Consider the following 22,433-nt stretch of genomic DNA (forward strand, 5'->3'; position numbering starts at 1 on the left):
CCACTCGTCAGCCATGCTGTGGCGGCAACCCACGTACAAAATACAGGAAGCTTGGCACAGCTGTTAACTCAGGGCAAATCTTCCTCAAGCAAAAAGAGGAAGGTTGGCAGTGGATGTTAGCTCAGGGTGAATCTTCCTCAAAAAGAAAAAATATATATATATACTTGAAATGGATAATACATAGTTTAGAAATCAAAATGATAGGGGGCCGGCCCCATGGCTTAGCGGTTAAGTGCACACGCTCCACTACTGGCTGCCCAGGTTCAGATCCCGGGTGCGCACCGATGCACTGCTTCTCCGGCCATGCTAAGGTGGCACCCCACATACAGCAACTAGAAGGATGTGCAACTATAACATACAACTATCTACTGGGGCTTTAAGGAAAAAAAAAAAAGGAGGAGGATTGGCATGGATGTTAGCTCAGGGCTGATCTTCCTCACAAAAAAAAAAAAAAGAAATCAAAATGATATAAAAAGATATACAATAAGAAGTCTTGGCCCCTCCTAAGTCCTAGTTCCCCCCTGCCTCCTATTATTCATTTCTTCTGTAGTCTTCAAGTGCTTTTTATGTATATCCACTGTTCTGCACCTTGGTTTTTTGTCTCTTGTACCATTTTGCACTTCCACTAGCAAAGTGAAATAAGATTGCAGTGTACTAGATTGTCTGTTTCCCCAGACCCTCACCAACAGCATGTTGTCAGACTTGTATTTTTGCCCAATCTGTTGAGAGGTGAAAAATGTTATCTCAGTGAGTTTTAATTTGCATTTCTCTTACTAAAGGTTGAATAGCTTTCTATATGTTTATACACCATTTGAAGTTTTTCTGTGAACTCTCCTTTCTTATGTTTCATATCATCTGCCCATTTTTCTGTTGGGTTGCTAATCATTTCTTATTTTATAGGAACTCATTTTATATTAAGGAATTTAACCCTTGTCCGTGATGTTACAAATATATTTTTTCAGATAATGTCATTTGTCTTTTGACCTTGGTATTTTGTTTTTGGTGTTTTTTTTTTTTTGTATCAGACTTTTCTTTTATGGCTTCTACATTTTAAGTTATACTAAGAAAGACTTTCCCTACTTCAAGATTCTAAAGAATTTGCCTATATTTTCATCTCATACTTTCCAGTTTCATCTTTTACATTTAAATCTTTGTTCTGTTTTTCTCAATGAACTGTGAGATATGGATCCTCTGATCTTTTTTAGATAGCTATCTAGTTGTCTCAACATTTTTTAAGTCCATCTGTAACCCACTGATGGTTATATGCTATGCTTTTCATATACTAAATTCCCATTTGTAGATGGATCCATTTCTGAACTTTTTGTTCTATCCCTTGATTCCTGTCTATTCATGAGCTAGTATCACCTCATTACTCTTTTTCATTTTTTTAGTTTCCCTAGTTATTCTTGCTTGTTTATTTTTCCATCTGAACTTGAGAACCGAGTTGTTTAGGTCCAGGAAGAAAAAAACCTGTAGGCATATTTTTATTTGAATCACATTAATTTTATAAATTTAGAATTAATATCTTCATGACCTTGAGTTTTTCTATCTAAGAACATGGTGTCTTTCTATTGATTTATGTCTACTTTAGTGCTCTTTAGGAGTATGTTTAAATTTTCCTCATTTAGGTTTTGTGCACTTTTGATTAGGCTCATTCCTGAGTACTTTATCTTTTTTTTTTGGCTACATAGTAAATGGGGTATTCCCTCCTATCTTCTAACAGGTTCTATCTAGCTATGTTTGACTTTGCTCTTATCCTCTGGTTAGACCCCAAAGGGCATGCTTCTAGAAGATTCAAATTTGAATCTAATTCCATTTTTGTTTACTCAAACATCAGCCAGTGATTTGATAGGCTGCCTTTGTGTATACAATATAGGTATATTTGGTACTTGTAAATGGTACTCCAAGTAATAATAAACTTCTTATATATATAACCAGAAGAAATCAATGAAACATTTGCATTTATAACTTGAGTAATTAGTTTTAAATTTTCTGCAGCACATAGTCAATTGATAATAACTGTATATTTTTAAAATTTTCAGTTTACTTGGATAACATGAAGATATATTGTGGGCACAGTAATGACATAGAGGCAAGGAAAAAGTAAAAATAATGCATCATGTAAAAACTAAATTCATGCTTATTAATGCTTACTTGGCAAATCATTTGAAGAGGTCTAATTTCAATTTGTTTAATTAAATATAGTTGAAAATAGATGATAGAAAGGCCAAGATATTTACATCAAGGTTCATGAAATTAGAACAGTCTGGGTGATAGAAATTTTTCAAAACACAGTGATAGTTACTTTAAATCCATTCCTTGTCTAGATCTTTGAATAATTGTATTTTGGGTGATTTCTGAAATTACCCCCAAAGTGATGCATTGCTGTGGTAATTTCCATTATTTTGTTTCAGACAAGTTTTGTTTTTCTTAAACAAAAATACTAGTTATGTAATACAGTATGGGCAGTGGCAATATTATGAGTTAAAGAGAATACCCCACATAGGAGACGTAAATGTGTTGTATTAAAATTTAGGAAACTGTAATTTTGATGGACATGCTAGTTTTCAATATTGTTTAACTGTACTTGGCAGCAGTATAGTTAGTAGTTTGGAGCATTTAAGCTAATTTAAATAAATCTTTTTCTTCTTCATTATGTTTGTGATTTCTCATTATCTAGCATATTGTCAGTGAGTTTGTAACATGGTTTATTCTTGTTAGAAAATATATTCTCTTTTTTTTTTTTGATGAGGAAGATTAGCCCTGAGCTGACATCTGTGCCCATCTTCCTCTATTTTGTATGTGGGACGCCGCCACAGCATGGATTGATGAGAGGTGCATAGGTCCGTGCCTGGGATCTGAACCTGCAAACCCTAGGCCGCCAAAGTGGAGCACGAGAACTTAACCTCTATGCCACCAGGCCAGCCCCGAAAATATATTCTCTAATGGAATTTGACTAAATAATTCAGGAGATTATTTCTTTGTATTTTTCTTGATGTTTTTTGAAGGAGGTAGAATTTGTCCTTTTATCAGAATCTTGTTTTTAAACTTCTGATTGAAACATCGTTATAAGGTGTTTTAGGATTGATACATTTTTTCAAGTATCCATATCCTGCATTTCTTCCTTATAAGACCAGGTTTTTCTACTAAAGTATTTTAGATAACCCAGTATTTGCTTATGAGCATGAATCAATTCTGATTTCTGCTCTCTGTTCATTTTGGGAAATGGAGCACACAGAGGACACAAGAATGCATTCTCTTCTTCAATTTTTTAAATCTGAAATCCTGGCACATCTTTTATAGGATGTTAAATTTCTTTTTATGCAAATGGGGAGGGATCTTAGGGCAACTTTAAGTTTAAAAAAAATAAAATGAGATTTCTGCCAACCTATCTATTGCAGGGAAGCAAAATACAGACAAGAGTTGGATTACTAATGTTGCTTTGTACCTGGCTAAGCAACTGTCCCATCGCAGTAACGCATTTTCTTCACAATTCAGCCAATGTTCCATTTGTATCCTTTGTGTTTTAGTAACATACATGTGAGTATTTATCTTTTATCTTTTTTATTTTTCTTCTCAATTAGAGGTTACTCTATGCCCCAAATATTTGAATTCTCTTTATCTGTGTTGCAACTTTTTAAACTGTTAAGGTGGTAATGATACTTGCCTAAACTGTGTGTGTGTGTGTGTGTGTCTTCACCATCGTTTGTTTTATGTCTGCTTGGACTATATAGAGAATTTCTCATAGGAACTCTAACATGAAATACATGTCAAATTCAAATTTCAAAAAAAAAGTACTCTAGATATTATGAACCGTTAGTCTCCTTAACAGAGATTTCAGCTTACAGGACAAATTGCAGAAAATCTTGGAGAGGAAGAGCAGTTGGTCCAAGGCTTATGTGCCCTTCTATTGGGCATTTCAATTTACTTCAATGATAACTCCCTTGAGAGCTACATGAAGTAAGTAAGGGGAAAATGACTTGCTCGTGTCATCAAGAGATAATGATAAACTTTTTCTGCCAAAGTATAACGTAGATCGAGCTTTTATGTTTTGTTATGACTTTTTTAAAGCATCTCAATATGCTTATCTCTGTAGAGAGAAACTAAAACAACTAATAGAGAAGAGGATTGGCAAAGAGAATTTCATAGAGAAACTAGGATTTATTAGCAAACATGAGTTGTATTCCAGAGCGTCTCAGAAACCCCAGCCAAACTTTCCCAGTCCGGAATACATGATATTTGATCATGAGTTTACGAAGCTGGTGAAAGAACTTGAAGGTAGGACTCAAAAGTTTGTTTTGATATTCATTAGAAATTACCTATGATTATATTGCATTTGTATATTCTGGACATAATGCAGATTATATGATAAGCCTAAAAGTAGAGTTTTTTCCTAGCTCTTGGTGTATAGCCATTGAAGAACTTTTGGCATTCAGTAAGATTGGACAGATTATTTCCTATCTGTCTTGTAGTTAGGCCATATGTTTTACTGATTAAGACTTAATAATAAAGGAATATTTTAAGTCTTTAAAATAAATTTTAAATAAGCTTTCTTTTACAGGTGTGATAACTAAAGCTATTTATAAGTCCAGTGAAGAAGATAAAAAAGAAGAAGAGGTGAAGAAAACATTAGAACAGCATGACAGTATTGTAACTCACTACAAAAATATGATTCGAGAGCAAGTAAGTACTAATAAATTGTATATACTCTCTGATATACTGGTACTTTTATACTTTAGGGAAGAATTTTTCCTGGCACATCAAATGCAAGAGGATACAGAAAGAAAAACTCACTATTTTGCTAAATAGTTCAGAGGCATCTGAGTATTCAACAAACTGAGAGCTTAACAAGCTTAAACATTGTGCACGACGATGTGGATAAAGAATCAGACATGTTCGCATATCACAGTCCCATGTGGAGAGAACCTCTAAATAGATTATTGTGACACTCATATTGTAACATATTGAGTGTAACGATAGAGATAATTGAAGGTATATGGCAGCATTGAGAAGCACCTAATTTAGCTAGATAGGAACAGGGGCTTGGAGAAGACAGAAAAGCTGAGGCCTAAAAGGATAACTAGAAGTGAGCTCCTAAAAGGTGAGAAAGGGAGGAGAGGCAAGAGGTGTTACTGGCATGTACATAGAACGCTTGGTGGCTGTATAAAGAAGAAAGTTGAGAGGCAAGGCTAGAGGGAGGGAGCCCAAGAAGGAAGTGGTAGTGGTGGGCTAGGGAGGAAATTGTCGCACTGATAGCGATGATGGTGATAATGGCTGCCTTTTTTTGTTTACTGTGTTCTAGGTGCTCACTAAGCACATTTTAAACACTATCTCATTTAATTTTCACAATATCCCTACAAAGTGGTTAATATTTTCCATTTAGAATAAATGAGGAACCTGAGACTTAGAGAATTTAAACTTGTCTAGGGTCACTCAGTGACTGGTGGAACAGAATTCAAATACATGTGTGTTACTGGAACTCTAAAGCTCATACTCTGTGGTGTAGAGGGGCCAGGCCTGAGAAATGTGGGAGATAAAGAAGATAAAACTGGCAGGGCTTGGTAATGATTGATGCAGGTATGAGGGAGCAGAAAGGTCAAATGTGATCCTTAGGTCTGCACATTGAATAGATGATAGTGAGTTAGATAGAACAAGAGAGAGAGTGGTTTATTAGAATGGATAATGAGTTAAGTTGAAACCATTTCAAAATCATCAATTGACCTTTTCTTTGCAGGATACCAGTGAACCTCCACATTTGCGTTGTGTTAAGCGCCTTAAACTTTCCATTATGTTCCTTCAAAATGTGTTTCTTGTTTTTTTCTCTCATAAAATTCCTCACTGTTATATAGTTTGATTGAATCTAGAAAGTGCTGCAGTATTATCTGGAAAATGAGATTATTGAGGTTGTTAAAATTCCAGTGTCATAAAAAAAGTGCACTGGCGGCAGTCCATGTGGGGCAGCTTGCACCCCCTTCCCTGCTCTGCCCTCTACCCCCTGCTGATTGTGCACAGCTTGAGGCAGGTGTGGCAAGTAAGAGCTTGCTAGAGCCCTCCAAATGAGAACTGCCTGTGTGTTCTTTTCTGCCCCACAATCTATATTGTGGAAATTGAAATTCTAAGAAAGAATAAAAATATAGTACTGTATTCAGCATTCAGTCTGAGCTTTTAAATTTACAAGCAAATCAGTAAATTAGAATCATCTTTGAATGATCCAAATTTGAATCATTAAACTCATTAAACTACCCATCGTTATTAAGATTTTTCATCTATATCTTATCACAGATATGGAGTCATTTCTTGATGGTAAAATGTAATATTTTTGGAGTAATGGAAAATAAATACTTGGAATGTGATGTTACAGCCTACACTTGGGGCTGATAAATATGGTTGATTTGGAAGAAGAAAAGAGTGATTTGACACAATTACTATAATGACTCTTCTTTAGAAATGTTAATTTTAAATAGTCTTACCATTTAAAATGCTATTTGACAATTAGGCAACAAGCTTCCAGAGCTATAAAATGTTTATATACTTTGAATGACATTTGAGAATCCATCCTTAGGAAATTCTCCAAAATTCAGAACAATTATATGACCTAAGATATTTATTTATTTATTTTGAGGAAGATCAGCCCTGAGCTAAAATCCATGCCAATCCTCCTCTTTTTGCTGAGGAAGACTGGCCCTGAGCTAACATCCGTGCCCATCTTCCTCCACCTTATATGGGACGCCGAGATAGCATGGCCTGACAAGCGGTGCGTCAGTGCGCACCCGGTATCTGAACCTAGGCCTCCAGCAGCGGAGTGTGCACCCTTAACCGCTACACCATGGGGCCGGCCCCATAAGATATTTATTGTAATGACATTTATCCTTTAGAAAAATGGAAAGCAACCTCAATGTTGCTTTTGAATATAAATTATATTGCATCTACTGATTAAATTTTAAGTGAGCATTAAAAATTTATGATTGTGAAAAGCATGTAGCACTATGGGGAAATTATGATCAAATAGTTAAGGTTACAAAATTATATATGGACTGATTATGACAAGTTTAAAAAACTTGGCCTGGAAAAAAATTTAAAGAAAATAAAGAAATAGATCAAATTCCAACTAGTTATATTAGAGTGGTGAGAGTTGGAAGCTCTTTTTCAGTCTTCTAAATGTTCTATGATTGTCTTTTATTGTTAAAAGTAATGTAGTTGGATGTGTATACATACATTTACTAAGTTTCTTAAATAGTTTGATGAACCGTAAAAGACAGTCGTGGTCTGTGTTGTTGTCCCCACCCCTCCACCCCCACGCCTACCCCTACCCTCATAATTGCAGTGAGATTGCAGACCATGCCGTAGTGCTTATTAATGGAGCCTTACTTGAAATCTTACAGTTCTGCTGCATATTAAAAATTGGCCTTGGTGCATATATTAATGTATTACTGCTTAATTATTGAATGATTTTGGAAATGTTGAGTACTTTAACATCCTGACCCAAAATAATCTCTAATTTTTAATTTGTTCATCTTAACGCTAATTAGTAGGAATTTAAAACACTTGAATTATTTTTGTTTCATAGGATCTGCAACTTGACGAATTAAAGCAGCAGATTTCTACGTTAAAATGTCAAAATGAACAGCTGCAGACAGCAGTCACACAGCAAGTTTCTCAGATTCAGCAACACAAGGATCAGTATAATCTTCTTAAAGTACAGCTCGGTAAGTGTAGCTAGCCATCACTATCGTAGTGTCCCCAAGAGCTGGACAAAGTCAAACATATTATTCTTATGGACTAGTCTTTTTCTAACCTTAAATTAATCACTGTGTCAAATGTGTAAATCAGAGTTTGAAGTCCAAGCTCCTTGCTACCTTTTTGATTGTCTGATCCACTGATTCTCAACCTTGGCTGCACATTAGAATCTCCTGAGTTGTTTTCTTAAAAAACACCACAAAGACTGGGGCCAGCCCGGTGGCATAGTGGTTAATTTTGCACACTCCGCTTCAGCAGCTTGGGTTTCGCAGGTTCAGATCCCAGGTGCAGACCAATGCACTGCTCATCAAGCCTTGCTGTGGCAGCATGCCATATACAAAATAGAGGAGGATGGGCACAGGTGTTAGCTCAGAGCTAATCTTCCTCAGCAAAAAGAGGAGGATTGGCAATAGATGTTAGCTCAGAGCCAGTCTTCCTCACATACACACACAAAAATACCACAAAGAGCCAGCCCTGATTGCCTAGTGGTTAAAGTTCAGCACTCCCCACTTCAGCAGCCCAGGTTTGCTTCCTGGTCGCAGAACCACACCACCTCTCTGTCAGTTGCCATGCTGTGGCAGCGGCTCACATAGAAAAACTAGAACATCTTACAACTAGCATATACAACCATGTACTGGGGCTTTGGGGAGCTAAAAAAAATACCACCAAAACTGAGACCCCACTGGAGTTTATGATTTAATTAATTGGGGTTGGGGGCCGGCCCTGTGGCTTAGTGGTTAAGTGCGCGCACTCCACTGCCGGCGGCCCGGGTTCGGATCCCTGGTGCGCACCAACGCACCACTCCTCCGGCCATGCTGAGGCCGTATCCCACATAGAGCAAGTAGAAGGATGTGCAGCTATGACATACAACTATCTACTGGGACTTTGGGGGAAAAATAAATAAATAAAATCTTTAAAAAATAATAATAATTGGGGTTGAGTCCAGGCATCAGTAATTATTACTAGCTCCCCGGGTAATTCTAATGCATAGCCAGTTGAGAATGACTGTTCTAACCTTTCCGTTTCCTCATCTGCAACATGGAGATGATAATAGCATCTATGTCATCTGAGAATTAAATGAAATAGTATATTATATAAAATTCTAGTTCAGTGTCTGGCACATGGTAAGAGCTCAAATGCTTTTAAATAGCATCATCCTATGGTGCTTATGACTGGAATGCTAGCTACTTAGAAATATAGTTTATGTCTATGAAAGTGACTAAAATTTTCAGGAAAAAATTCTCTCTTTTACTTCCTTTATTTATGATAATAATTTGTCAGTTATTTTAGTCCATATAGGAAGCTATTTCTTTGTGAAGATTTTTAAAGGGATTTTATTTTCTCTTATATTAATTGACAGAATTAGAATTGAAACTACTATAATTCTTAGTTATAGATCACCAAACCATGTAATTTAGTCTTAATAAGACTATGCTGTTTTTCCTCCCAGAAACCCTGAAAATATCATCAGTTCACTATTTTTATCAATACACTATTTTGCAAAGATGAAACATGTTTACAAACATGCTACCAAAGTAATTGAATTAGGGAAATTATATATTTATTTTTATATTTGAATCTTTAATTCAAAAAATGAAAAACTTAAGTTTCATACTGGCTTTTCACATTTTATGCCTAATAGGAAAAGACAATCAGCATCAAGCTTCTTACAATGATGGGGCTCAGATGAATGGCATTCAGCCAGAAGAAATTGGTAGGTTGCGAGAAGAGATAGAAGAACTAAAAAGTAATCAGGAACTTTTACAAAGCCAGCTGGCTGAAAAGGACTCTTTAATTGAAAATTTGGTAAGTAAATGTTTAGAAATTTTAAATAAGAGGTCAGGAGTAATTCTCATTATCCTGCTTGTTAATTTTTCTGGATCTCCTAAGTCAAAGTATCATATTAAAGTTTAGAATATGAACTTTGGTGTCAGACTGACTAGAGTTTCAATGCTTCCTGGCTAATTGAATTTAAGAAACTTAGTTAACCTCTTTAAACTTTTTCCTGATCTATAAAATGGTAGTGGTCATATCTATTTTATTGTTGTGAGAATTAAATGAGATACTCTGTATAAAGCTCTTTTAATACATGGAAATTGCTCAATAAATACCTACTTTATACTCTTTCTTCATATGACCTCGGCTAAGTGCTTAGATTTACTAAATTACTTAGTATAAGCATAAATTTATTGACCATGGAAAACATGCTACATTGAAATTTTATCTTGGGTATAAAAATTAAAATAATGTGAAATATTTTGGTAAACTACAAGACATAATTCACAAGACATAAGTTGTATGTGTACAGTTCTGTTTTGGTTTTTTCCTATCTCTTTAGACTGAAATTATTTCATAGTTTATTTCTATGTTATTTATAGAAATCTATCCAAACATCACCTGGCGCAAATGAACAGTCTTCAGTGACAGCTTCAGATAGAGATTCTGAACAAATTGCAGAATTAAAACAGGTAATTTTCTAACTTGATCCAAGTTCTATTTTGTCTTATTTTAATTATATAAAGTAGAGTAATAGCGCTCCAGTTCCATTAATCTAGAGCTACTTCGTCAGGTGTAAGCAAAATTTGATAGTAAAGACAGCCATTTGAAAATCCAGAAGCTGTTTTAATTATACGTTAATGGTATTTTGCTTTTTATTGTGTTTTTGTTATTCAATGGTGTTCTTTTGAACACATCTCAGCATCTCACCCACATTATTTGTAGATTATCAGTGAAATAACAAGGAAAATTTAAATATATTTATAAGCTGCAACTATGAAGATATAAAATCTTATGCCTAATTTTCATGTACTATTGACCATGATAATTGTTTGGTTAAATGAATTGGGTGTTTAAACCTCGCTGTCCAGAAAAATGTTGGTTTTTAGAATTAGAAAAGGGAAAAATAGGAGGTAGACTTCTGTATATCTCAATTAGATGACTCTAGATAAAAAAGCAAAATAAACTTTTTCTGCTGTAGTAATTTATAATAACTTTCTAGAAAAGCAAATTAAACATTTTCCACTTGGTTAATTTGTAATATTTATAAATTCCTATTAAACTACTAGATAGTACACATTTATCTTTATCTATCCAGTGAATAAAATTAAATGTATTTCTTCAAGAAAAGAGCTAGAAAAGAGAGAAAAGAACTATTTACATGTAGAATTTAAATAATCTAGTAATTAGAAGAAAAACCTAGAAAAGTATCAGATTGCTCATTAGTATATTAACCCTAAACAGGTTGGTTTTTTTCCTTTTTAAATTTTCTTTCTTTTTTTCCTTCTTTCTTTTTCTTCTTTCCATCCTTCCCTCCTTTCTTTCTTTCTTGTAAAAGGAATATATGTTACTTCAAAAAAAGAAAAAAGTAATACTAAAGAAAGAAGTGAACAGCCTAACCAACCTAAGACTGACTTCCTTCTCCCTCCACTAATTGACTGGTCCTAGCCCACTGACATGGCTCATGTGAGAGAGGAATGACTGTTCACAGAGAAACTATGTCTTATTTTGATAGTGTCTATGTACCCTGAGTAGATTCTACAATCAAACATTTTTTTAATCATTTGTTGTTTTAAGGATTTACCAAGTCTCCAATATATGTCCACAGTGTTTTGTTCTTGTGAAGGAAGATTAATATGCTGTTTGGGTTTTACTGTCTTCCTACACTAGGCTATATTAAAATTAAAGGGAATTAAGTTATTAATATATAACCTTAATTTGTAAATCCCAAGTAAAAATGTTTACTTTTTGTGTTTCCCAATGAAACTTTAGTTAGATATTTTTATAGAAGAGAATTACTTTGGTGTTTTACTTTCTGCAATTTATTTTAGTCAATTTTAGATTGTTAAAAAGATATATGTCAAATGACAGTTTCCTTTTTTTATAATGTGTAGTAAAATACTGTATAAAAAGAAAACCAAAATGATCCATAATTTCAGTGTCTACATAACTCATTTTGATAACTGAAAAAACAAAACAAAGAAGAGCCACATATGTACCTGATAGAAAGTTTTAAGAGGACAAAAGAGTTTTTTACATGACAGCGTCCCACCAACATTGCTAAGTATTGTAAGGGAGATCGCCCCTGGATGAGAATCGCGGTTATAATTGTGTTTCTTTAACTGTACTTTTTTGGAGGAGAGAGGGCAAGAAGGTTGGAAATTTCAATATTAATAATATATAAACTTTCAATTAATTCCCCCATTTTCACTACAGTACTACTACTTTCACCTATGTTTGGTCACCTCTAGTCTAAAAATGTCCTATTTTGCCCTTTCCAGATAATAAACCTCTAGGCTTCGGCCTAGAGAAGACGAACAGTTGCCTGATGCCTGAGATTGGGACAGGGATCTGGTGGTCTGTTCCTAAGCAGACTTTCAGCCAGCCCTGGCTGGTTTTGACCCCGTTTTTACCCACACTTCCAGAGGTGTTTGGTGGTCCCAGTTCCCAAGCCTTGTGATAGTTTTGTGTTATAAGTCAGGTAGCAGCTTGGCTTTCTCAAAGGTCAGCTTAGGTTTCAGCTTTCTCAGTGTGCTGAGTCAGTTACCACTGTCCTTTGCTGTCTGAAATTCCCCAATTTTATTGCTCTTTTCTCTTATTCTCTTTGTCCTTATGAGTTTCTCCCTTCTTTCCTTCCTTCCTCCCTCTCTCCCTCCCTCCCTTTTTCCCTCCCTCCCTGCCTTTGTGATTTTTCACATGGGATCTCAGAAGGAAGCAGAGGTAAATGTACTTAATGAACGTCTGATTCTCTATTTTGAACTTAAAGTTCAAGAATAATTTTTTAGAGTTAGATTCTAAAACTTGGAAGTTGTGATTTCAGAGAGAAGGGCCAAGAAAGGAAATAATTTTTTTATTTCTTCCTGTGAATAGACATTTCCTTGATGAAATTAATGCTATTTAATGCTACGACTCAGCTGTTTTTATCTCTTAGGAACTGGCAACATTAAAATCTCAGTTAAACTCACAGTCTTTGGAGATTACCAAACTACAGACAGAGAAGCAGGAGCTATTACAGAAGACAGAAGCATTTGTAAGTTAATTTTTGTTCTTCTGAAAGGTAGTAAACACTAGGTTGTGATGTTATTTCTCAGCCACTATAGAAAGGAAGCAAATCTGTCAGATAGCACCTTCCCTTTAGGTTACTCACTAGCCAGAGTTCTATCACATAAGCTTCGTGGCCATGGTGGCAGCCATGTTATAGTCCGAGTCACCAGATCTGTTTAATCAGTTACTCAGTGGTTCATTTTACTGGTATTTTGTATTTCATCCCATCTCTGTCCCCTTCAGTCCAAGCTGGCAGGTTTTCTGCGAGTATAAAATTGCCAAAAACCTTTTTGTAACCTGTGCAATTCACAGGGGTCTAAGCTGTCAGACAAGAATGCCCTCCTGGATCCTTCCTGGATTACCACATCTCTATTTCAGCTTCTGCTGAGATGGTTGATTGAGTCCATGAGTCACAGAAGTAACCTTTTTGCAAATGGTTCTCCAGCCACACCCTTGATGTTTCACCAGAATATGCTTTGTAATTTATTGCACTAGGGTGGGCTGAGAATTTTTATGTCTTCAAGTTCTGATTTCCCTTTTGCTTAACAATTACTTCTTCAATTTTTCATCTCTCTCCTCTCACATTTTACCATAAGCAGCAAGGAGAAACCAGGCCACACCTTTAACACTTCGCTTATAAATCTCCTCAGCTTAATATCCAAGTTCATCACTCATAAGTTCTACTTTTCACAAAACACTCGAACACAGTGTAGCCGAGTTCTTTGCCACTTTATAACAAGGATCACCTTTCCTTCCCTTTCCAGTAACATATTCCTCATTTTCATCTGAGATCTCACCAAAACCACCTTTAACATCCGTATTTCTTTTTTTTTCTTTGTGAGGAATATTGGCCCTGGGCTAACATGCCTGCCCATCTTCCTATACTTTATATGGGCCTCCGCCACAGCATGGCTTGACAAGCAGTGGGTCGGTGCGCACCTGGGCTCCGAACCTGCGAACCCCAGGGCGCCAAAGCGGAGCACGCACACTTAACCGCTACGCCACCGGGCTGGCCCCAACATCCATATTTCTAACAACGTTCTGTTCATGTTATGTTTTCTCTAAGACCACGGAAGCTCTCTCTACAGCTCTCCTCTTTTCTTTATGAGCCCTTACCAGAATGGCCTTTAACAACCATATTTCTACCAACAATCTCTTCAAGGCAATTTAGGGTTTGTCTAATATGCACCTCAAAACTTTTCTAGCCCCTACCAATTCCAAAGCCCCATCCACATTTTTAGGTATTTGTTACATCAACACCCCACTTCCCGGTATTTTGTAGAAAAAAGGCAGGAAAAGACTGAAAAACTGTGATTTAAGAATGATTCCTGGGACCGGCCTGGTGGCACAAGCAGTTAAGTGCACGCACTCTGCTGCGGCGGCTCAGGGTTCGGCGGCTCAGGGTTCGGCGGTTCGGATCCCAGGCGCACACCGACACACCGCTTGTCAAGCCATGCTGTGGCGGCGTCCCATATAAAGTAGAGGAAGATGGGCATGGGTGTTAGCCCAGGGCCAGTCTTCTTCAGCAAAAAAAGAGGAGAATTGGCAGATGTTAGCTCAGGACTGATTTTCCTCACACACACAAAAAAAAGAATAATTCCTGTAGCATTTAAGAAAATACTTGCATTTCACCAATTAATGACATTCAGCTCCGTTTCCCCACCTGTCTCTCTGAGATGATAGTGTGGACTTAACGTACAGGAATTTTATGAGGAAAAGGCTTTGATGGGCTGGCCCCATGGCTAATTTCTACTTTCAGGTAAAATCAGTTCCTGTACCAGGAGAGAGTGAAGCTGGAATAGCTGCAAAAACTACTGATGTAGAAGGAAGACTGTCAGCATTATTACAGGAGACTAAAGAATTAAAGGTTGGCTTTTGGTCAAACTTTTATTTGTCGCATATTATATGAAGTGAACTCCAGGAAATTTGATTTTTTTTTCATTTTAATTTCTCAAATCCTTAGATTTATGAAGAAAGCTAATGGGCTGTAATTTTATCTCAAAACATGTCCATTCCTATTTTGTTGACTAAAGGTGGCACAAATGAAGATTTTAAAATACGATTTTAAATAATGGTATCAAATATGTAAAATAAGAATGTATATGAATGTACTTTGAAAGTAAAAATAATTGAAAATAGTTAAGTTTTCTAATCAATCTCTAATCACAATGAGAATTAAGGAGTGCATATTTAGCTAATACACGAGCCACATGTATGCTTTCCACAAGGCTGAGGAACACAGGCACATTACATCCTGCCAGCTTGTTGTGTGACAGAGAAATCAGAATAAATAACATGAAGAAAGGAAGAGGTAACAGTAATAAACATAAAAGGCATGAAAAAAATGGAAAAAAATGTGTGATTGTGCCTTTCAGATTGTGGTAAAATTTTTTTTATTGACGTAACTTTGGTTTATAAACGTTATGTAAGTTTCAGGTATACAACATTATAGTTCAACATCTGTTTATACTAGAGCATGCTCACTTCTAAAAGTCTAGTTGCCATCTATCACCATAAAATTGACCTGCTTTACCCATTTCACCCGCCCCCCCATCCTCTTCCCCTCTGGTAACCATCAATCTGTGGTCTGCCTTTATGAGTTTGTTTTTATTTTGCGTTTTTGTATTCCACACATAAGTGAAATCATATGGTATTTGTCTTTCTCCATTTGACTTAGTTCAGCATAGTACCCTCAAGGTCCGTGCATGTTGTTGCAAATGGCAAGATTTCATCTTTTTTTATAGCTGAGTAAGTATTCCACTGTGTGTATGTGTGTGTGTGTGTATATATATATATACACACACACACACATACACACCACATCTTCTTGATCCATTCGCCCGTCGGTGGGCACTTAGGTTGTTTCCATATCTTGGCAATTGTAAATAATACTGCAGTAAACATAGGGGTGCATATACCTTTTCAAATTAGTGTTTTCGTATTCTTCAGATAAATACCCAGAAATGGAATAACTGGATCATATGGTAGTTCTATTCTTAATTTTTTGAAGAATCTCCATACTGTTTTCCATAGGGGCTGCACCAGTTTACATTCCCACCAATGGTGTATGAGGGTTCCCTTTTCTCCACATCCTTGCCAACACTTGTTATTTCTTGTCTTTTTGATAATAGCCATTCCATTGGGCATGAGATGATATCTCATTGTGGTTTTGATTTGCATTTCCCTAAAATTAGTGATGTTGAACATCTTTTCATGTCCCTGACGCGCATCTGTATGTCGTCTTTGGAAAAATGTCCGTTCAGATCCTCTGCCCATTTTTTAATCAGGTTGTTTGTTTTTTGCTGTTGAGTTGTATGAGTTATACATTTTAGATATTAACCCCTTATTGGATATATGATTTGCAAATATCTTCTCCCAATTGGTAGGTTGTCTTTTTGTTTTGTTGATGGTTTCTTTTACTGTCCAAAAGCTTTTTAGTTTGATGTAGTCTCTTTTGTTTATTTTTGCTTTTGTTGCCCTTGCCTGAGGAGTCATATCCAAAAAGATATTGCTAAGATTGATGTCAAAGAGCATACTCCGTTTTCTTCTAGGAGTTTTATGATTTCACGTCTTACATTCAAGTCTTTCATCCATTTTGAGTTAATTTTTGTATATGGTATGAGACAATGGTCTGTTTGCATTCTTTTGCATATGGCTGTCCAGTTTTCCCAACACCATTTATTGAACAGACTTTCCTTTCTCCGTTGTATGTTCTTGGCTCTATTGTCATAAGTTTGCTGTCCATGTATGTGTGGGTTTATTTCTGGGCTCTCAATTCTGTTCCATTGATCTAGATGTCTGTTTTCTGTCAGTACCGTACTATTTTGGTTACTATAGCTTTGTAATATAGTTTCAAATCAGGGAGTGTGATACCTCTCGCTTCGTTCTTTTTTCTAAGGATTTCTTTGGATATTTGGGATCTTGTGTGGTTCCATACAAATTTTAGGACTTTTTGTTTTTCTGTGAAAAATGCTGTTGGAATTTTGATAGGAATTGCATTGAATTTGTAGACTGCTTTAGGTAATATAAACATTTTAACGTTAATTCTTCCAATCCATGAGCACAGAATATCTTTCCATTTCTTTATATCTTCTCCAGTTTCTTTCAGTAATGTCTCATAGTTTTCAGTGTACAGGTTTTTCACCTCCCTGGTTAAATTTATTTCTAGGTATTTTGTTCTTTTTGTTGCGATTATAAATGAGATTGTTTTCTTAATTTCTCTTTCTGCTAGTTTGTTATTAGTGTATAGAAATGCAACAGATTTTTGTGTATATTTTGTACCCTGCAACTTTACTGTATTCGTTTATTATTTCTAATAGTTTTTTGGTGAAGTCTTGAGGGTTTTCTATGCAGTCATGCATCACATAACATCATTTCAGTCAATGACGGACATATACAGTGGTGGTCCCGTGGTGGTCCCATAAGATTAGTATCATATAGCCTAGATGTGTAGTAGGCCGTGCCATCTAGATTTGTGTAAGTACACTCTGTGATGTTTGCACAACGATAAAATCACCTAATGATGCATTTCTCAGAATGTATCCTCATTGTTAAACAACACATGACTGTGTATAAAATCATGTCATCTACAAATAGTGACAGCTTTACTTCTTCCTTTCCAATTGGGATGCCTTTTATTGCTTTTTCTTGCCTGATTACTCTGGCTAGGGCTTCCAGTACTATATTGAATAAAAGTAGCAAAAGTGGGCATCCTTATGTTGTTCTTGATCTTAGAGGAAAAGCTTTTAGTTTTTGACTGTTCAGTATGTTAGCTGTGGGTTTGTCCTTTATGGCCTTTATTATGTTGAGTTACTTTCCTTTTATACCCGTTTTATTGAGAATTTTTATCATAAATGGATGTTGAATCTTATCAAATGCTTTTTCTGCATCTGTTAAGATAATTGTATGATTTTTATCCTTTAATTTGTTAGTGTGGTGCATCACATTGATTGATTTGTGAGTGTTGAACCATCCTTGCATCCCTGGAATAAATCCCACTTGATTGTAGTCTATGATCCTTTTAATGTATTGTTGTATTCAGTTTGCTAATATTTTGTTGAGAATTCAAATTATTTAATTTAAGCTATAGATTTTATTTGAAGCTATTTTTCTTTCCCATGTAGTTGTATGTATGAAGTTGGGATAAAAAAATTTTTTAAACTTGAGTTCTAATTTGGTGCTAACCAGGCTTCTGCTGTAAAATGTTTCGTGTCTTTATTTATTCCTCATATTACCCGAAATGGTATTATCTCTTAGGATATTTTGAGGAATAGCTAATTAAAACTATTTTTTACACGTCTATATAACCATCTTTGTTATGTAGCCTAACATAAATTCTCATGTTACTGGATAAGAGTGTGTGTGTGTGTGTGTGTGTATGTGTATGTATTTTAAACCTCCCATGCCCCCAACCCCCATCCCCATCTCCTATTCCCAAACTCCTCATATTGAACAAGTACCGTGATTTGTCATAGAAAGAACATATTTGTTAAAAACCCTAGGAAAGTGAATACTAATTTTAAAGTAGTGATTTTGACTGGTTTTTTTCCTAGAATGAAATTAAAGCTCTGTCTGAGGAAAGAACTGCTATTAAAGAGCAGCTGGATTCATCTAATAGTACCATTGCCATTTTACAAAATGAGAGAAATAAGCTCGAGGTGGACATTACAGATTCTAAGAAAGAACAAGATGATCTCTTGGTGCTGTTGGCTGATCAAGATCAGAAAATATTTTCATTAAAGAATAAACTCAAGGAACTTGGTCATCCAGTAAGATTGAAATGTTTCCAAACATGATTTATATCATGTTTTTTTGTAATGTATTCTTGAAAGTTATACTGTAGCACGGAAATGTTATGCCTATATATCTATATTACAGATATAAGTATGTAGGTACATGAATGTGGTATTGTCTACACTGCTTTCACGGTGTTCAGTGAATTGACTTAAGACACAGATTAGGCACATTTGCCAACATTGTTAACTGTTCTCTTTTGGGCTTTGAGCCTAGAAAGTGAATTAATTTGATTGCTCCTGTGGTAACAAGACTCTCACCATCACATGCGCCATTATCTTTTGCCATGTTTAGTTCAGGTTTGTGTGCAGAGAGGTGTAGCTATCTGTGAGCAAGTTAACCGATACATCTCATCTCATATTAAAAATGACAGGGAGCCTTGAGCATTAAATCAAGGAAATCAGATGGCTTATAATTACTGGAATAAAGAATTTATCAACAGAATATATATATCATTATGTGTTGAATGTGCAGTGAACAAATCTTCATAATGTTAAATGTGTGTTTTCCCTTTAGGTTGAAGAAGAGGATGAACTTGAATCTGGAGACCAGGATGATGAGGATGAGGAAAATGAAGATGACAGCAAGGACCAGGGTCATATCCAGCTTTAAAATCTCTAGGCATGATAGAGATAATGTTGTAACTTTGAAGATGGAGTCTTAAGATAGTGCTTTGGTTTGCCTCCACAGAAAATAAAGATTTCTAAATCAAGTGGAAAACATTCACTAATAAGACTATTGATGTATTTTTTAAATGATGCCACCCATGTTGAAGACTCTAACTTTATGCAGAACACACATCTTTTATTGAAATTCTTCTGAACTGTCCCCAAGTATAATTTGCAAATAGCTTCAGACACCAAAAATATACCTACCATTTTAAGGCGTGTGGTGGCAGTGCTATTTGCCTTAGTTCCTTGGTTGTTTACATAAGTTCTGTATGTGTCTATTATTTTCACTTGTCAGAGTTTGTGACTTTAAGTACTAACACATTTGATTTAATGTGTGTTGGAATCATTGTTTCTAAATTCAGTATTAGAATTCTTAGCTAATGATTTCCTTTTAAAGAAATGGATTTATTTAAAGGCAAGATAGCATGGGCTGGGGATAACATATGTCATCAGCCCTCCATCCAGTGTGACTCCTAAGATGGGCAGGATAGGGCAGTTTAGAGTGAGTGCCTTGACACCTGATATGGCTGCATTTGGTACCTCAGTGAGGGAACAGGAGGATACGACATACAGTGAGGAAGAGGGCGTTCCTGAGAAACTTTTGGAACAGTGAATTAGCATGTGGTTGGTTTTGGTTTTTTATTTTAAGGTAAACATTAAAACAAATTATAAGTTAACAGCTCACATAACTCAGATGTAGTATTGTTTGAGTATCATAGAACATATTATGTTCCTAGTTTTAAAAAGACCCAAACTATGATTTATATAATTTATTGGCATTTTTGCTGAATAAGTTTAGGTCAGATAATAGATTTTTAAAAAGCAAATGAAGCAGTGTGTCAAAATTTAATGTTTTCATAATAAAAATAGATATTATGTTCACTTAATCCCTGGTCATGTTTCCCTTTTTTTAGATTTTGAGAAAAGTATTTTATTCTTAATAAAAGATGAGGCAAGTGAAAGTGGTGAGAGGAGTTCTCTTACTGAAAGTACATTACAGTAACTGAATGTTAAAAGCAATCTTATCATTCAAAACTAATGATTAGGATTCTGTAAGATTGGAGGGGGCTAATTGGAGCAGAAGCAAAAGAGGTTGGAGAAAGATTTGGATGTTTCTAAATTGAGCATTGAAGTTCTTAGCAATGATTTCCATTTAAAGAAGTAGGTTTACTTAAAGGCAAGGCACCAAGAGTTGAGGATAATGCATATCATCTGCCTCCTGGCTTCAGAATACTTTGAACAGTCCACTAAGGGGCACAAACTTATAATAGAGGTGAAGTGTCTATGTGTTACAGAACACCTGTGAATGCCCCACCTCGCCCCTGTGCCTTCCCGCTGTTGCACCACCATCCTGAGATGGACCTTGCTGTCAGAGAACCACATAACTATTACTGGACCAGCTCAGACTGTGAAGTCTTCCTAAAGTTCACCACGTAATGAACAACTGGTTAATGACTTCATTTCAGGCTAGTGTTATAAGGGTAAAGAAAAATGGTCAGGAGTGAGACTAAGACTTCCATAGATAATGGAATACCAGAGATCTTCAGAAAGAAACATCTGCAAAGTCAGTGATAGTTTGCCAAAGCTCAGTCACTCAGGCTGGCCTGGAGTAGAGAAGACACAAGGAGGGCTTGTAGCTACACAGTCCAGCCTAGAGCCCAAAGGGACATCTTCCTAACCATAGCCATAGTTTTCTGTCTGGATTGCTTCTGAAGCCTCCTCAACTGGTCTCTCTGCCTCCAGTCTGGTTGTTGCCTCTCCACCCAAGCCTCCTGCCATCCTCCGTGTTCACCACAGTAAGCTTTCTAAAGTGCAAATATGAGGAGATGAGATTGCAGGTGCCTACCGTTTGGAGTCCTTAGCCGGGTGGATAAGACCGTTTGTGTTCTGCTGCTTTCTAGCTTTATCTCCCTTCAAGTATATTTTAGAACCATACCGAGATACTGGCTAGTGTGGCATATATCCTGGCTTTTCATTCACTTGGCTTTTGCACGTGCTCTTTCCTCTGCCTATTTGCCAGCCCTCTGGTTAACGGCTGTTTCCACATATTGAGAGCTGTAACAATGGAGCAATCATCATAAAGCAAAAACATATTTGTCCTTATGATTTGAAATTTTATTCAAGTGTAGTTTACACCGCTAGCACCCCTGAAAGACAAGAATAATCACCCAAAGTGACTATAAAAGGTAAAGTAACAGCTCACATTTAAAGGTGTAAGTTACTAGTCTGAAACTCTGCTGATTGAAAATCAAACCCTTAAGTTTCAAAGTTTTGTTGCAGCTGGGTAAGGGCCTCATAATGCTCATTATAACCAAAAATCTTTCCTGTAACAGCCGAATTCAGTGATTAATTCAATGAGTATTTATTGAGTGTGTAATGTGCTAGGTACTGCTTATAGGCGCTGGGGATATAGTGGTGAATAAGACAAGAATAAGATAAGTCCTGTCGCCATATAACTTATATACTGGAGGAGTAAATGACAGTGAACAAGTACATAAGATAATGTCAAGTGCTATGTAGCTTCTGGAAAGGAGTTTGCATTTTATTCTGAGTTTGATGAGAAGCCACAGGAGTGATTAGATCTGATTTCTATTTCATAGGTTACTCTGTCTGCTCTGTTGAGAATTGTCTGGGGAGGAGGCTAAGAGAGAAAGCCAGGGGAGTAGGTAGGAGGCTATTCATCATCCAAGCAAAAGCAGATGTGGTGCCGACTGCATTGTAGAGGTGGAGGTGCTTCAAGTGGTAGGATTGGGGATATATTTTACAGGTAGAGCTGAGAGGACTTGATGAATTGCTTGTGTCTGGGGAGTTGGGGAGTGAGAGAAGAGTAACTCCTAGGGAAAGCTGGTGCCGTTTGCAGAGTCAAAGATGAGAGGAGCAGGTTTAGTGTGGTGATCTAGAGTTGTGTTTTTAGGCTTGCTAAATCTGAGACCCAAGTAGATGCATTTATACAAGTAGGTATGTTCAGTAGGCAGATGGATATAGAAATTTGGAGCTCATTACGGCTAGAAAAAACAGTGCATAGATGGTATGTAAGTCCATCCAGCAGGATAGGTTCTTACAGGGAGTGAGTGTGGAGAGAAGACAGCCAAGAACTGAGCTTTGGGGCAATTCAGTCTTTAGTGGTAGGGAAAGAATCTTAAGTAATATTAAATGAACAGTGAAATAATCTTATCCTGGAGCAAATTTGCA

At 36.2% G+C, this 22,433-nt stretch overlaps 1 protein-coding gene across 3 annotated transcripts in view; it reads left to right on the forward strand.

Moving 5' to 3' along the window:
* USO1 (USO1 vesicle transport factor) overlaps window positions 1-20,128 on the forward strand; it is a 90,418-nt gene extending 70,290 nt beyond the window's left edge. For all 3 annotated transcript variants that reach the window (XM_058547273.1, XM_058547275.1, XM_058547276.1), the window contains 11 exons: window positions 3,402-3,512; window positions 3,842-3,960; window positions 4,097-4,278; window positions 4,562-4,683; window positions 7,568-7,706; window positions 9,380-9,543; window positions 10,116-10,205; window positions 12,665-12,763; window positions 14,537-14,644; window positions 18,330-18,545; window positions 19,087-20,128. In XM_058547273.1, the coding sequence (XP_058403256.1) occupies window positions 3,402-3,512; window positions 3,842-3,960; window positions 4,097-4,278; window positions 4,562-4,683; window positions 7,568-7,706; window positions 9,380-9,543; window positions 10,116-10,205; window positions 12,665-12,763; window positions 14,537-14,644; window positions 18,330-18,545; window positions 19,087-19,182 (1,446 nt within the window). In that variant the 3' untranslated portion in view covers window positions 19,183-20,128. The remainder of the gene's footprint in view (window positions 1-3,401; window positions 3,513-3,841; window positions 3,961-4,096; window positions 4,279-4,561; window positions 4,684-7,567; window positions 7,707-9,379; window positions 9,544-10,115; window positions 10,206-12,664; window positions 12,764-14,536; window positions 14,645-18,329; window positions 18,546-19,086) is intronic.
* The last annotated feature ends 2,305 nt before the right edge of the window (window positions 20,129-22,433 follow it).

The sequence above is a fragment of the Diceros bicornis genome, chromosome 8, assembly GCF_020826845.1.
Source record: "Diceros bicornis minor isolate mBicDic1 chromosome 8, mDicBic1.mat.cur, whole genome shotgun sequence".
NCBI classification, from domain to species: Eukaryota; Metazoa; Chordata; class Mammalia; order Perissodactyla; family Rhinocerotidae; genus Diceros; species Diceros bicornis.